This window comes from Neofelis nebulosa, chromosome 7 (genome assembly GCF_028018385.1).
Source record: "Neofelis nebulosa isolate mNeoNeb1 chromosome 7, mNeoNeb1.pri, whole genome shotgun sequence".
NCBI lineage: Eukaryota > Metazoa > Chordata > Mammalia > Carnivora > Felidae > Neofelis > Neofelis nebulosa.
The window spans coordinates 134,731,484-134,747,897 of NC_080788.1; the positions used below are offsets into that span (position 1 = coordinate 134,731,484).

Genomic DNA, 16,414 nt, shown 5'->3' on the forward strand with positions numbered 1-16,414 from the left:
CTGGTGCAATTTTGATTGGGATTGCATTGAATGTGTAGACAGCTTTGGGTAGTATTGACATTTTGACAATATTTATTCTTCCAATCCATGAGCAGGGAATGTTTTTCCATTTCTTTTTTTTTTAATTTTTTTAATGTTTTTTAATTTATTTTTGAGACAGAGAGAGACAGAGCATGAACAGGGGAGGGGCAGAGAGAGAGGGAGACACAGAATCGGAAGCAGGCTCCAGGCTCTGAGCCATCAGCCCAGAGCCCGACGCGGGGCTCGAACTCACGGACCGCGAGATCATGACCTGAGCCGAAGTCGGACGTTCAACCGACTGAGCCACCCAGGTGCCCCTCTTTCCATTTCTTTATATCTTTTTCAATTACCTTCATAAGCTTTCTATAGTTTTCAGCATACAGATCTTTTACATCTTTGGTTAGATTTATCCCTAGGTATTTTATGCTTCTTGGTGCAATTGTGAATGGGATCAGTTTCTTTATTTGTCTTTCTGCTATCTTTCTAATGTCCTGGTGGGTGTAATAAATGATCAACGTTACCAACCAGGTGCAAGACTAGTTATTTTAAGACAACATGTGACATCATCACAAGCCACAAAGCATCAAAGGAAAAAAGAAAACGCATCCAGGTAACTCATTAGACAAGGAAATACTCTCAGATGATCACGTCTATTCCAGAGACCAAATAATAGCTTAAATGTTGATCCAAAAGTTTATGTCACCTTCGCCGTTATAATTCCATTCCAGTTCTTGGAACAACACGTGAAATTCTTCTCAGTTAAGATTTTTGCAGATTTTAAATATTTTATATTTCCACAACTGTCTTACTTCTTTCAAAGTCTACGTCGTCGTCTTAAACTGTTGACAACAACCTAACAACTTCGATTTAAAATTTTTTTTCAAGTAAAATATTTTACAAGATTCACGTTTTGCTTCTAAGTTATTTCGTTGCCCCACCAAGCCCTTGGAGAGCGACTCCGTCAGGGAGGGATTTGGCTCCTCTCGGCTTCCGTAGCGTCACTAGGCAACTTCCGCTTCAGTCGGCCGCCTTTGGCAGATGCATATCCGGTAGCGGCGGTTCAAGCGGCCGGAGCAAGATGGTGAGTGACTAAGGGTTTCGGCCGGTGGTGGCGGTGCGACGGGGTCGAAGCGACCCGAGACGAGAGGGCGAGGCGGCTCCCCGAGGCACTCGGCCCGCCCGCCTTCCTGCCCGCCGGCCCGCTCTCCTCGGGGGTCGGGGGCTCCCGGAGACAGTGCTCAGGTCCGCCGGGGCCGACCAGCGGGCCCGGACCGGGTTCCTGGGGCCCCTGGCGCGCAGGGTCCCCCGGGAGGGCTGCTAGTGGGGCGGCGGAGCGGGTCAGGGCGCCCGGCTTTGCTCCTCCGTCGCCCGGGGCCCCGCTGACCGGCGCGGGGAGTTCCGGCGGGAGCCTCCCTGAGCACCTGGGACCAGTGCTTTCTGAGCCGCTCAGGTGAAGGGCTGCGCGACCGCAGAAGAGGGAGGGATTCGTTCCGGCCGAGGAGGGGAGAGCGCGGTGGTGGACGACCGCGGGGAGTGGGGGCACTTGGGGAAGGCATTCAAGACTGACGTCTTTGTGACTGGTGCACCTCGGAGGGGAGGCTCCCGCTAGCAGTTGTTCGTTAGTTCAGTAGGCAGGTGTTTATTGAGCACCTGCAACTTTTTTTTTTTTTTTGGCCAAGCTCTGCTCCAAGCGGTGAGGGCACAAGAGGTGAGCGTGATTGGCGAAGTCTCTGCCTTCATGGAGCTTACATTCTAGACAAGGCGAACACACACACACACACACACACACACACACACACACATCGAAAAGCAGACTTGCAATATGATGTCAGGGAACGGGAGAGAGATGGGTGGGTGGCCAGTGCTATGTGGTTGTTTATAGAAAGGGATGGGATGGCTATTTTACATAGGGTGTTAGCAAAGGCCCCTCTGAGGAGGTGAGATTTGAGCAGGGGTCTAAACAAAATGAGAGTAGCCTATGCAGACATCTGAGGGGAAGGGGCTCCAGGCAGAAGGAATAGGTAAGCTCAAAGGGCCTGAGATGGCAGTGTGTTCAGCCTGTATCCTGAACATCAAGAACGCCGACCACATAGTCTTCTAGGTCTTATAAGGACTTCGGGGGTAATGTTCTAAGCATGTGCTAGGTACTTCTCCAGCATTATTCTCCTTGTCACTGTCATTGTTATTGAAGTAGAGCTGGCACAGTGTTAAATTAGTTTCAGGTGGACAACCCAGTGATTGGACGAGTCTGTTCTCTGCTGTGCTCTCACTGTAGCTGCTATCTGTCCCTTTACAGTGCAGTGCTATCCCAGTGCCACTGTCTGTATATTTATGTGCTTTATGTGCCGTACCTTTTACCTTTTATCCCCGGGATTTATACCTTTTATAACTGGAAGCCTGTGCCTTCCATTCCCCATCCCCCACTGTCCCTTTCCTCTGGCAGCCACCAGTTCTCTGTGTTTATGGATCTGTTTCTGCTTTGTTTTTTGATGCCACGTACAAGTGAAATCGTGTTGTATTTGTCTTTCTCTGGCTGACGTCATTTAACTTAATACCCTCAGGGTCCGTTAATGTCACAGATGGAAAGATTTTTTTTTTTTTTTTAAATGGCTGAGTAATGTCCATTGTGTTTGTGTGCATTTACACGCCACACCATCTTTATCCATTCATTTATTGATGGACCCTTAGCTTGCTTCCATATCTTGGCTACTGTAAATAATGCTGCAATAAACATAGGGTTATATTCCAGCATTTTCTTCTTATCCTTACAGTAATTATTATCATCCTCACTTTACCAAGGAGGAAACAGAGACACATTAAGTGGCTGTGCTATTACACAAACCCTGCCAGTCTCTGCTAGAGGCCATGCAGTAAGATATTGGTGTCCAGTAGACCTTCGTGATTCCTGGCTACATCTCTGACAAGCTTTGTGATAATAGGCAAGTCACTTACCATCTCTGGGCCTTGGTTTCCGTATCTGTAAACCAGGGGCTATGATTGTGCCAACTACATAGAGTCTGTAAGAAGTAAACTAGATGATACCCTGAGAATGCACAGTTTGGCATAGAGTAAGGGCTTGAAATGGGTATATTTGTTATTGTTATTTGAGACTGAGAAACATCTTGTAAGATGCCCCAGAAATGAAGAGGTTTATGACCTGTACAGGAAGATGCCCTCCTGTGGGGCCAGACTTGCGGGATCACGAGTGGTAGATGAACCTGGGAAAGGTTAGCTGCAGCCAGTTTGGCAGGGGCCACATCTGCCACTCTAGAGTTTGGACATTACACCATAAATGCTGGGGAGCAGCTGAAGGTTTTTGAGGAAAATTAAAGCATCAGCTCCTTGTTTTACAAAGGAATAGCTGGATTGGTGAGGGGAGAAAATGCTGTGGGAATGTGAGTGGGAGGTCAGAGTTCTGGATAAAAACAGAGATGGGTTAAATGAGAGTGAAGAACTGAACCAGATAGATTTATTTCAGAGCCCAGATTTTGTAACCAGACTGGTAATTAAAATCCTGACCCTAATGTTTCTTGTTCACTGGTGATATTGTATTGCTGAGGAGTTACTGTGAGTCATGCACATGCTGAGTGGTTTATGTGCCTTACCTCATCTTCAGTAAGGGGAGCTAGAATCATCCCCACTTTCTGGTTAAGAATGCTGAGGCTCAGGGAGGTGACCTGCGTGATGGAGTTTAAAGCTAGATGCATCTGATTCCATAGCCCATGTTCTTAGGCTCATTGCAGTTCCTCGTCTAAAAAGTGGGAATGATAAACCCTACCTTGAAGGGTGGTGTGGAATTAATGAAGTAGTAAAGGAAAATGTCTGGTACAGACTTAGGCACATAGTAAGCACCCCACAAACATTAGCTGCCCCAGCCAACAGCACATTTCTTTAGGAGGTGTAAGTAAGTAAGTAAGTATTAAAGGCCTGTACTTTGGACAGCCTACTGTGGTATAACTAACTCTGTGAACCACAGTTTTTCAGAGCCTGCAGTTACCTTCTTCAGAATGAAGCACAGAATTTTAAGAATCCTGCAGGTGGGGAACTATATTTGACCCTAACTCTTCTAGGTAACAATGATACATTGTTCTGTCTTGATAACTAAACTGGTGGTGTATTAATTTAGAGGTGCTTACGTGGAAGTGATTTGAGGGGACTGCGGGCTCCTCTATTCACGTAAGTTCACTATTGTTTAAAATGCCACCAGCTTTGAGATACTGTTCTTTATTAAGCCATCCCTTGTAGCCAAGGGGTCTGTTTTAAAATCCCCAAATCCCACGAGTGTATTAATACACTTGAGTTCTTGATACCTTAGGGTGATTTAGCTTTTCAGGTTGGCAAGAAAGACCTGCCTGAGAGCCCCAGGCTTTAGAGATGGGAAGTATGTAAGTTGCTTTTGAAAGGAGAGTCTCCTGGGTCTTGGTGTGATCTTAGTAAGGAGTAAACGATTGATAAATGATTGTTAAATAGGTAAAATGACTTAGCTTTGATGGGCTAATTTCATGAAATGTACTCACTCAAGTAGTTTTATATTAAAGAATGTCAAGCTCTACTTTCCCCTCAAAAAAGGGGTGGTCTTAGAATCCCAGCCTCATTACGATACATCAGTTTCTTAGTAGACTTGCCCTTGATTTAAGATGCAAACAGTTGCAGGGTAGGGCACACCACTGATCCACTAACAGCTTTTCAGGAAGAAAAGAAATTTCTACGATGCTAAATGTACATGTTGACTGCACGGTACATCTTAAGTCCAGAATTGTTAAATGGTGTCATGGAATCATGGGAACATAAGGATGTTCTTTTGAAGTGATCACATTCTGAATTTATACCTCTGATTTCTTTTTTCAGGGTCAAAGTCAGAGCGGTGGTCATGGCCCTGGAGGTGGCAAGAAGGATGACAAGGTAAATAAGCCAGATGTGTCTGTGATGTGAGTAAACATATCTTGTGCAACGTATCTTGGCTGTCAGCTGAGAAGTTCTTTGGGGACTCGTGAGTGTCAAAATGCAAAATAAGTACTCCTGTGGTTTTTTAACCAGCCTGGCCTCACATACAGTATCCGTTTCATGTTGTAGAAGATTATTGACCTGTCAAGTAAGTAATTATGAATTAATGATTTTTATTTTTTTATTTTCATTTTAGAGAGAGAGAGGGGGTGAGTGGGAGGAGAGGGGAGGTGCAGGGAGAGAGAGAGAGAGAGAGAATGAGAATGAGGAGAATGAGAATCTCAAGCAGGCTCCACACTCAGTACAGAGCCTGACACAGGACTTGATCCCACGACACTGGGATCATGATCTGAGCCGAAATCAAGAGTCAGATGCTCAAATGACTGAGCCACCCAGGTGCCCTGAACTAATGATTTTTTTTTTTTAATTTATTTTGAAAGGGAGTGTGGTTGTAGGACAGGCAGAGAGAAAGGGAGATAGAATCCCGGGCAGGCTTCGCACCAGCAGCATAGAGCGTGACACGGGCCTCAAACCCGCAAACCGTGAGATCGTGACCTGAGCCGAAACCAAGAGTGGAATGCTTGTTTAACCAACTGAACCACTCAGGCCCCCCACCCTGAATTAATGATTTTTAAATGTGTAAAATAACACTACAGAGTGTTAAAATAAATTGCCAGTAAATTAGTGTTTAATATCCTCAGATGTGAAGAAGAATTGTCTCATTATTTCAGCTCAAACTTTTGGTATATAATTCTGAATTCTGACCTCTAGTCCTTATTGAATAGTCTATCATTGTGTATTGTAAAAAGAAAGATCAAGAGTTGTCAGTTAAGCGTCTGACTCTTGATTTCAGCTCGGGTCATGATCTCACAGTCCGTGAGACTGAACCCCACATTAGGCTCCGCCCTTACAGTAGAGAGCCTGCCTGGGGTTCTCTCTCTCTCTCTGTCTCTCTGTCTCTCTGCCTCTCTGTCTCTCTGCCTCTCTGCCTCTGATACGGACTCCCTCAAAATAAATAAACTTTTAAAAATAAAAAAATAAAAAGATCAGTTACATTCACCAATTGCAGAAGTGTAAAACCTAGCTTTATTTGTAAAAGGAGTTTTTAATAGCATTCTGAAAGATAAGGAAAATTACAGCCCCGAGAAATAGATGATGGCCCTACAGAAGTTTGTGTTTTGATAGGATTGGTGTGGTTTTTGTTTTTTCCTGCTGTTCTAAAAATTCAAGGACAAGAAAAAGAAGTACGAACCTCCTGTACCAACCAGAGTGGGGAAAAAGAAGAAGAAAACAAAGGGACCGGATGCTGCCAGCAAGCTGCCACTGGGTAATGGTTCCTCCCTGCTGTCTCGGTTCCATGAGAGCCGTCTGTGTGTGTAGCGTAGAGGTCGGAATGTGGAGTCAGGAAACGGGGTGGCTGCAGCTCTGCTCGCGGGTGTGGCCTCCTCTGGGCTGCGGTAAAAGCTGTGTTTTGGTGTTAGCGGCGTGCACACAGTATACAACCACGTCTCGCTTAAACAGCCAGCTCCTCTGAGGTATGAAGAGTGTAGTTTGAGATTAGAAAAGTCAGATTGAGCTTGAATAACTTAGAAAACACGCTTATTCCCCGAAGAAATGGAACGCCACTGTGTTGGAATGTCCGTCTTGGGATTCCTGAACACCAGCTGTTTCAGTGGCTTCATACTGAACATAGACTGAGATTCAGATCAGGTGACCTGACCCAGCCTACCTCTGTCCTCAGCCCGTCACTCCCCTTGCTGTCGTTCACACGGCCCTGCCTTGTGTTCTTAGACTGAGATTCAGATCAGGTGACCTGACCCAGCCTACCTCTGTCCTCAGCCCGTCACTCCCCTTGCTGTCGTTCACACGGCCCTGCCTTGTGTTCTTTGACTCTTATCCACATTAGGGCTTTTGCCGTTTGCTTAAAAACGTTCTTCCCCCACTCCTTCCCATGGCTGCCTTCTTCTCATCACTTCGTCTTACATAACCCTCCCATCGCCATCTAAACAAGTCTCTTCCTGCTTAGATGAAATAATTTCAATAAATGTTGGTTGGTTAAGAAGGAAAGGAATCCGACAATTTGAAAAAATGAATAATGAGTCAATATGGTATCGGTAAAGTCTAGGTCCTCCGATTGCCAGAAGAGCATAGGAAGTCAGGTTACATGGGTCATTACTATATGGTAAGGTGATGTCTGAGTTCTGTGGGAAGAGGATGAAGTATTGAACATAAATGGCTGGCATATTTTATTTGCTGTTGAGGGAAAATGAAATTAGATCCCTTTTTGCCAGATGTAGTACAGATGTGAAAATAAGTAAATGAACAAAAATTCAGGAATATATTTAACCTCAGGGAAGGAGAGACATTTTGAAGAAACCTAGGAACCACAAAAGAAAAGATTGGCATTTTTGTCTATATATGCTAAAATTCCTGTGCAGCAGGGGACTTCAAGCCAAAAGAACGCAGAAGAGTGTGGAAAAAATGTTTGCCGCCTATGTTAATACCACTGATATCTCACGGTCCTCCTACAAGTGGATGCTTTTGTTCTAGCTAGCATGCAGCATGTATTCTGACTGAACAGCACTTGTAGCTATTTTTATTAACACCTATGGGGAATAAAACACCGAAGCAAACTATCTTTTGGGTCCTTGAGTTCTCTTTTTCTTATATATAAAGACAGTTCACTTAGTGTATGTCATTTTGTATTAGCTGTCTGGTCATGGAACTCGTCCCGTTTTTACCTGCTTGCGTAGAACTGCCAAAGTTTCTCTTCCCTTTGCATTTAGGCACCTGCTTATTAGCTTATTTTAAGTCTTAACCTTTTTTTCTTATGGGTGGACTTAATTCATTGCGAAAGTCAAGCTCCACATACAATAAAACTTTTTTAATTACAGTGACACCTCACACTCAGTGCCGCTTAAAATTACTGAAGTTAGAGAGAATTAAAGACTATCTTCTCATGGAGGAAGAATTCATTAGAAATCAGGAACAAATGAAGCCTTTAGAAGAAAAGCAAGAGGTAAACTGAGAAATTACTGTAACTTTGATTTTACCATTGACGGTTTTAGTTATTAAATAGAATTTAATAACTTTAGTTATTAAATAGAATTTAATAACTTTAGTTATTAAATAGAATTTAATTTGAATAAGTGAAATTCAAGCAGTTGACCTGTGCAGGCTCTTACGAATCATAAATTAGCTGCCTTTTAAAAGCACCACCTGCTTTGTAAACGTAGTAAAATCTAGTAACTCTAGTAAAACTGTCAGCATTGTCTACTTTTTAGGTCTAACCTGCTTTTCCTTCATGGCATACTCTTACATAGGAGGAGAGATCAAAGGTGGATGATCTGAGGGGGACCCCGATGTCGGTAGGAACATTGGAAGAGATCATTGATGACAATCACGCCATCGTGTCCACGTCTGTGGGCTCAGAACACTACGTCAGCATTCTCTCCTTTGTAGACAAGGACCTGCTGGAGCCAGGCTGTTCGGTCCTGCTCAACCATAAGGCAAGTTGCTGGTCTCGAAGCCCCTAATTAGGGATGCTTCCTCCTTCCTCTCGGATCCGCCCATTCGTGCCGTTCCGGTGACTGGCATTGCACTGTTGTAAATGGATTGTGCAAACCTCACGTCCCTGCAGTAAAACTTAACGTTCTCTGTAGGTACATGCCGTCATAGGGGTGCTCATGGATGACACGGATCCCTTGGTCACGGTGATGAAAGTAGAAAAGGCCCCCCAGGAAACCTATGCTGATATTGGGGGGTTGGACAACCAAATCCAGGAAATTAAGGTAGGTCTAGGCACCGGCTCTGGGTTTTTAGACTTTAGATTTCTTACTGCTGCCTCATTTAGGGTGCTTAGAGTTATTTTGCATATTTTGTTTTTTCTGTACTGATCAAGCAGTAACAGAGCTTGCCAGTGTGCTCTTTTGTAGTTAATACCGAGTTAGGTAATGGAAATAAATTGGGTGATTGTTGCTTCAGCAGCTGCAGCTTAATCCTTTTTATATGCAGTGTTTATTGTGTGTGTGAATATATAATGTTTCCATCTGTGTTAACTTCAGCTGTGGCCATCTGGAAACCTCCAGTGATGTGGGGACAGTGTGAGTCGGGGGAAGTGCAGTGGTCATTCAGGTTGGCTGTGGGCCAGCCACCTGCACGGCATCTCGTCTGTAGGGAGGTCATGCACAGCTGTCCCTGGTCTCCACCCGGCACCTCTCAGACAGCTCGATCTCTAGCCAGCGTGTGTGTCGGTATAACAGCAATCAGAAAATCATCCCAGCTCCTGTCTGTAGTTTAAATGGAAAGGGTGTATTTTCACTTGAAGTTCTTTTGCTCAGGAAGAGCTTATTAAATGTTGCTCAAGGCTGGCTTCTGGAAAGTTAGAGGGAAATTGGGAGCAATAGGCAGGGGGCGGCGGCTTAGGCGGGACAGATGTCCTCTTCAATGTGTCCTTGCTGCTAGATGAAGTCACCCACAGTGTCTCTAACAGTAGTAAGTGAGGTTTTAGCTTATTTTTGTTGAAAGTGAGCTATATTCTTGACGCTGGTTAATGGATCTGATAATTTTAGTAGGAAAGCGTTTTATTTTTACCAGTGTTTGTTTTCTGTAGGAATCCGTGGAGCTTCCTCTCACTCATCCTGAATATTATGAAGAGATGGGTATAAAGCCCCCAAAAGGGGTCATTCTCTATGGACCACCTGGCACAGGTACGTATGCTCTGTGTTGGACACTCTCTGGGCACTCAGCTGATCTCCTGAGCTGCAGTATTAGCTTGTTATAATTAATTCTTGAGTAAGGATGCCACAATTCCTTAGTTTAAACCAAAGTTTTCTAAGCGGCATTTTGGACGTTTTGGGAATAAATACGGAAACATACCTATTACACAAAAGTATATTTATCTGTATAGTAGAACTCCTCTTGTATACCTCATTTATATGCTGTAAAACATAAGGCTTTCAAGTATTCATAATTCAAGATTAGTGTGAGTCTATTAAATATACTTTATAAGACAGGAAATAAACCAGGATGCTCAACCTTGGCTGTACACTAGGATCACCCTGGAGCTTTAAAAAATACCAATATTTGGTCCCATCCCTGAAAATCCCAATCTGCATCTGGAGTGTGTGGCCAGACATCAGAACCGTGGTGAAGAACCGCTGATTTAAAACCTATTCTGTGCTGTTCAGATTAGGTTCATTCTCTGGTCCATTGGTACTGAATGAATATAATATTGAATACATAGATGAAGATAAAAATACATATATTTGGTTCACCGTGCGACTAGTTGACCTGAGTAAGTTGTACAGTCCAGGACTTAGCAGTACATCGCTGTGTAAATTCCAAAGGAAGCACAGTTATTTGAATTGAAACCACGTTCCCAGGAGGATCCTGGGAGGACTGGGGACTGCCCACAGTGGAGGGACTGGGAGACAAGTGGAGACGAGCTCCGGAGGCATGGAGCTTCTGCAGCCTGTCCTCTCACAGCCTAGGAAATCAAGTGTCAGAGAGGCCAGTGACTACTAGCCCAAGGCCGCGGTCGCTCTGGGAGTGAGCTGGCAACAGGGCTGAGGCTGGAAGAGAGGCCTCCTTTGGTGCATGTGCACTGCTGGGGACCAATGTGAGGAGCTGGGGTGAAGTACAGGGTGGTGGGCCTGCCAGGAGGAGGAAGAAGCCGGTTCGGTGAGCCCTCTGGCTACTGCAGTGCCACAGCAGCTGGCCTTGGCCGCTTCTGGACTGAAAGATGCCACCCACTTAGGTCCTTTTTGTCTTCTGTTCAGCAGCCTTAGTCGGTTCTCTCGGGGAATCTCCACACTTTAAGCCTTCACACCCAGCCCTCTGTCTGTCTCACCACAAGGATGTCGTGGCCACATCTTGTAGTAAAGCTTAGCGCCTCGTCCTTCTTCCCACTGGAACTAAGTCTTCTGTGTTACTCCCCGGCAGCCTCCTCCCCTTCCCCTGCGGGCCTAAGGTTGGTCCTTTACCAGCCCTGCTCTAACTGCCACCGTGTCCTGATGCTCCTGCTTGGCCCTGTGCCCCTGTCCTCACTCACCGTCAAAGGGGCCAAGGTCTTCCAGCCCTAAAGTTCACAAAATGGCTGCCAGATCTCTTGGTTTTGACCTGAAATAGAAATCTCAAGGAACGGGGCAGGACTGGAAATGTTTGAGATCTTCCCTGAGATTGGTGAGAGGAAGTTCCTCACAAGGACACAACAGAGACTGAGAAAAGTCTGAAGAGCTATCATTTGTGGATTTCACTGGGAGCTGGCCCCGTCTCAGCTGAGCCTTGGGGAAGCCCAGCCAGCACAGCCACGACTCCTCGGGTGGCCCCGGGGGCTGCAGGCCTGGTGCTAAAGAGTGTTTCCTTAGGTCAGACCTAGGGTTCTCAGGCCGTTTTTCCATCACTGATTGTTTCACAGAGTAGAGTTTGGATCTCAAACCCTGGTGGCATGCGTTGGGTTAATAACTTGCAACTTCTATGCAAGTTCGAATAACCCAGTAAAGTGTATTTTCTGACACTATGATGATGACTTTAGGAAGATGGTTAAAAATAATCAGAACGTTCTGAATTTCCTCTTATCTGCCTTGGGGAACATAATGTCAAGACACTGGAATGGTGGCATGCCTTTTCATTGGAGGGATCTGCCCGTTTTTTATGCCCGTTTTAGGTGGTAGTGACAGGGTTTTCAAGTTAAGACAGCACTTGAGGGTTTTTTCACTTTGTCTTTTTTTTCTAACCTAAAATAGGTAAAACCTTATTAGCCAAAGCAGTAGCAAACCAAACCTCAGCCACTTTCCTAAGAGTGGTTGGCTCTGAACTTATTCAGAAGTACCTAGGTGATGGGCCCAAACTCGTTCGGGAGTTATTTCGAGTAGCAGAAGAACACGCACCATCCATCGTGTTTATTGATGAAATTGATGCCATTGGAACAAAAAGGTACATTTTTCTCTTTGTGTCATTTAGAGGTAAAGACCTTGTAGCTCTTGTCTGAGAATGATCACGGAGCACTGTCTGTGTGGCCTGCACATGGGTTTGCCTTGGCTCCTACTGTACGTGGCTGTGGATGCTTTAGGCTCTGCTCCGGGGTGCCAGGTGACAACCACCCGGGAGTCGTGACCGTCTGGAGATTAGTGTGCAGCCATACCTTGAGTTTCCACTCTGAGCCAGGCATCATCTGCACTCTGGGGACACAGCCATTGTCACAAGGCTTTCCAGGAGCTCATGGTTGGGTCGGGGGCTCAGATACCAAATGTGCAGTCTGAATTAATGATGCCATCTCAGGCACAAAACATCTACAGTTTAAGTAAGATTATGTGGTGGTTGGGAGGCTGTGCTGATTTTGTTGCTAGAATTGAGAGCATCAGAGGTGTTTTTATAATTCCCCTTCAGCAGGAGATCAGTTTGGTTTTCATCCCTTCTCTTCTTTTTCAAAGATACGATTCAAATTCTGGTGGTGAAAGAGAAATCCAGCGAACAATGTTGGAACTGTTGAACCAGTTGGATGGATTTGATTCAAGGGGTGACGTGAAAGTTATCATGGCCACAAACCGAATAGAAACTTTGGATCCAGCACTTATCAGACCAGGTCAGATTTGCTTTTGTCCCATCACGGAGGATGAGTGTGTTTATATGTGTTCGTGTTTAAGTGCACCTTCAGGGGATTTAAAAATGATACACATCAAGGCAAATACATTACTGAAGTGTAGAATAACTTCCCAAAAGCTGCGTTCCACTGAGGTAATGGCTAAGAACATGATGTAGGTGTAGTGTGGCCCTTTCCATTGCAGTCTTAAGTTGTGACCGTTTCTCTTTCCCGTAATGAACATTCTTTTTTCTGAAGAAATAGCTCCTATGGTAGCCCCAGTTAATTTCGCATTCGGGTAGCACCAAAAGCAGCAGTGGCTACTTTGTGTGTTTCTGAAGGTACCAGAGGAGAGAGGATTTCTTTTAAACGGGATGATTTCACACGTGGATATTTACAAAGAGCAGTGTTCACTTTTCAAGATTTGGACCCTTCCCACAAGGGAAGTTTCCCTCTGAAACTGCAGGTGTGAGGAGACAGGCTCCCCGAGCCACAGGGGTGTGACTGGAAACCTTTTATACCCGCAGGCCGCATTGACAGGAAAATTGAGTTCCCCCTGCCCGATGAAAAGACCAAGAGGCGCATCTTTCAGATCCACACGAGCAGGATGACGCTGGCCGATGATGTGACCCTGGACGACTTGATCATGGCTAAAGATGACCTCTCTGGGGCCGACATCAAGGTGAGAACCTGGGCTGGACTGTACCTCTTAGTTGTGTGTGTGTAAGGACGTTTCTTCCCAGACGACCAGAATTAGGGCGAGGCTCGGCAGCACTGAGTGTGGGTCCAGCCTGCTTTGTATGTGAGGACCTGGGTTTCTATCAGGTAGGGTAAGTGCCACGGTCAGGTAGGGACGGTGTGTGTAGGGCCTTTTCACGCCGGTGCCTGCACTGAACTGCATATCGTTGGCATCTGTAGAACTAGGGTAGTGTCTTTGTCGGTAACTTCAATTCAAAGAGAGTTTTTAAGTTTTGCACCAACTTTGTATTTGGGGAAATTTGAAGTCTTCAGAAAAGTTGCAACAATAGTAAATGCCCACATACCCATCACCTCAGTTCACCAAGTGTTACCGTTTTACCTCTTTATCTTTTTGTTCACTTTCTTTTTTGCTGAACCATTTGAAATATCCTGAGGGTCATAAGTGCTGAGATTGTGGTTTTATCACATCATGTTGCGTGGGTTGTTTTACTTTTGGCAAGTGTTGCGAGACAATAAATGCAGTAAATGGGGGAGATTTCCATTTAGCCAGAACGCATGCTCTCTCCTCAGTGTAGGTAGATGAACTGGACGTGTGCTCTGTTGCCGCGAAGTTTCCTGGTGTAACGGGAGCCGTGGCCCAGAACGTGGCTCCCTGTAACGACAGTGGGGCGTTGGTAGAGCTTCCCTCCCAAGCCACTCTGCCGGGTAGACCCCGAGCCAGTCTTCCTCCTCAAAGCCACCTCAGATCCCCTGAGAAAATCATTAGAAGGCTTCAGACATTCACAAGATCTCATCTTTTCCCAAATGGTTGAGGCAGTTTTAGTGTGGGCGTCTTACACCTTATTTCAAAGTAGCTCTCTGAATCATTAGAACACAAAGTATTTCATTTTCTGAACATACTGTTTTCTCACAGGCGATCTGTACAGAAGCTGGTCTGATGGCCTTGAGAGAACGCAGAATGAAAGTAACAAATGAAGACTTCAAAAAATCAAAAGAAAACGTTCTTTATAAAAAACAAGAAGGCACCCCTGAAGGGCTCTACTTGTAGTGACCACATCTGCCTTCAAGGAAACGGTCGGGGTGTCCCGACTCCTCGGAGGGATGAGGCTGGGAAGCCGCCCAGAGGAACGCACGTTCCTGTTGATCCTTCTTAGCAAAACCTCCCGTGTCCCTTTTTGAGCGCAGTGTGTAGGGTGCCCGCCAGGCTGCCTTCATGTGTTGGCCACATGCAGTGTTCTCCCCCCAATAAAGTGAGCGCCTCCTCAGTTCGTCCCGTTTCTGGAGCCTCCACGCCAGCCGCTCAGCAGCCGGTCCGGCATTAGGTGGACCAAGGCGTTAGGGAAGCTTCTGGGCGATGGCCAGGAGTGTAGACCTGAACGCCTCCTGCCCTGCCCTCCTCCCCAGAGCCGGTGGCAGGGCTGGACAACAGCAGCCGCAAAGCCAGCGTTCTCTGCTGTTTAAGCAACAGGGGTCAACTGTGTGGTTCTGGCTTCAGAAGGAAACTCCGCTTTCCCTTCTGGAAGGTCTGTGGAGCATGAAGGTTCTAGCATTCTTGGGGCAGGAAGGTATTGGCGTTACTAAGCAAGGTTCCCAACGGGAATCTGCCCTGCCTGCTCGTTCTTAGGTTCAGAAACCTCATCCCCCTCAAGGGTTCTCAAAACCTGTTAGAGCTCCCCCTTACCTTTCTTCATCCATTTCCGGCACTTCTCCCCTCTCTGAACAGTTCAGTCTTGAAGCCGTGAAGGAAGCGGGGCAGATCGAGGCAAGCGTCCATTTGGCTGGCCAGCCACCTTCCTCGGGTGCCCTGACCCGCCGCCCTTCTCCCCCACCAGTGTCCGCTGGCTTCTAGGCAAGATTCTCTTCCACGACACGGGCTTCTCTGGATGAGACGCCAAAGAAATACAACTTCAGCCATTCTAGAGATCACGATAGAGTCAGCAGCTGTCCGCGTTTCTCTTAGAGCAGGACCTCAGGGAAGATAGAGCAATTTCCTCCTAGCTCAGTGTCCTTAATGACTGCAAGGGTGTGTCCTTTTCAGAAGAAAGTGGTCTGAATGTGGATATTTACGTTTCATTCCATTCATACCCTCAGAAATCAAAACAAGAATGTGGCCTGGCAGGTCTGGGTCTGGGCCTCTGTGTCACAGCCCCCAGGCAGGGGTCCTTTGGGCAGCGCCCCCACACTTGGTGCACCTAAGTCCCCAGGGGGTCCTGCTCAAGTGCAGGCCCTGACTCAGAAGGGCTGAGGTGGGCCCGGAGGCTGCATCTCTAACAAGCCCCCAGGTGATGCTCCTGGTCCACAGAAGGGAGGTGGCATCAAGAGCCTAGCAAATAATGAGAAACTTTTAAAACAGGAGCGAGGCCAGAACACCAAGTTTTAAACGGCTCTTAAGGGCAAAAGCTGCTCTCCTGCTCACCAGCTGCGGGGAGAGGTCCGAGTGCTCAGAAACCAGACCTTTCCTACCACGACGGCAGGACCACCAAGGATGCAGATGGGGAATGTTCACAGCCGGGCAGAGGAGTGGAACAGACCTCCCGCACACCAGCCACGACGGGTTTAGTTTTCACTTGGCAGGATTCTTCCCTACATACACACATTCACATATACAATATGTAAACTATGGTTCTGTGTCCTTCACACATCCAAACAATGTGCAAGAGGTAAAAGACTGATAACCCAGACCCAAATTACTAAGAATTAAGAAACTTGAAAAGCGGAGGTCTCGTGACACATGCTCACACGCGTGCGTCCCCGTCCTGTGCATCCCGGCTCCGGTGGGGGGGTTGGGGGGGGCAGGCGAGAGGCCCGGAAGGCAGGGCCCATTCCCTCCTGGTCTAGTCCTCCAGCAGAAGCGCCAGCTCCTCGACGGGCAGGCGCACCCGGAGCTCCTTCTCCGTCATCAGGTCCAGGACCTCCTGCATCTCTTCGGGGAAGTGCTCCACGGCGTCCAGGTACAGCACCTAGGGCCAGGGGTCCAGCGCTAGCCAGCTGCTCCCACGCCTCTCCCCACAGCCTGCGCTCCCCTTCGGCCTCACTGGGCAGGACGCCCAACTCACAGAAGTGGGGTGGAAGGGGTGAACTCCAGCAAAGCCTTCTCTTCCCGAAGTGGGGTCAGGACTAGGTGGACATCTCTGTCCCCGTGTTTGACACCTCCTGACCGGGCTTGGG

General features: G+C 46.7%; 2 protein-coding genes across 3 annotated transcripts in view; one reads left to right on the top strand and one right to left on the bottom strand.

Annotated features, from left to right (window-relative positions):
• Positions 1–1,011: 1,011 nt before the first annotated feature.
• On the top strand, positions 1,012–14,511 carry PSMC1 (proteasome 26S subunit, ATPase 1). The gene is made up of 11 exons (XM_058739999.1): positions 1,012–1,102; positions 4,870–4,923; positions 6,196–6,292; positions 7,860–7,984; positions 8,289–8,474; positions 8,628–8,756; positions 9,578–9,674; positions 11,712–11,901; positions 12,399–12,550; positions 13,075–13,229; positions 14,160–14,511. The coding sequence occupies exons 1-11, from the start codon at positions 1,100–1,102 to the stop codon at positions 14,292–14,294; spliced, it is 1,323 nt and encodes a 440-aa protein (XP_058595982.1). The 5' UTR covers positions 1,012–1,099; the 3' UTR covers positions 14,295–14,511.
• The window catches only part of NRDE2 (NRDE-2, necessary for RNA interference, domain containing), a 50,224-nt gene continuing 47,507 nt past the window's right edge, over positions 13,698–16,414 (bottom strand). Inside the window, exons 14-15 of one of the 2 annotated variants that reach the window (XR_009264712.1) lie at positions 14,928–16,206; positions 13,698–13,898 (exon numbers count right to left, since the gene is read on the bottom strand). Coding sequence is in view for 1 of the 2 variants with exons in the window: in XM_058739997.1 (XP_058595980.1) it covers positions 16,081–16,206 (126 nt within the window). In the remaining variant the exon portion in view is untranslated. Of the gene's footprint in view, positions 13,899–14,229; positions 16,207–16,414 lie in introns of those variants that run through there. The other variant, XM_058739997.1, reaches the window with a different exon arrangement.

Excerpts from the sequence above, each read along its gene's own strand:
- PSMC1 (XM_058739999.1), top strand. Across the intron at positions 6,293-7,859 it reads TGCCAGCAAGCTGCCACTGG|TGACACCTCACACTCAGTGC; the intron begins GTAATGGTTCCT and ends TTTTAATTACAG. Across the intron at positions 8,757-9,577 it reads ACCAAATCCAGGAAATTAAG|GAATCCGTGGAGCTTCCTCT; the intron begins GTAGGTCTAGGC and ends TGTTTTCTGTAG.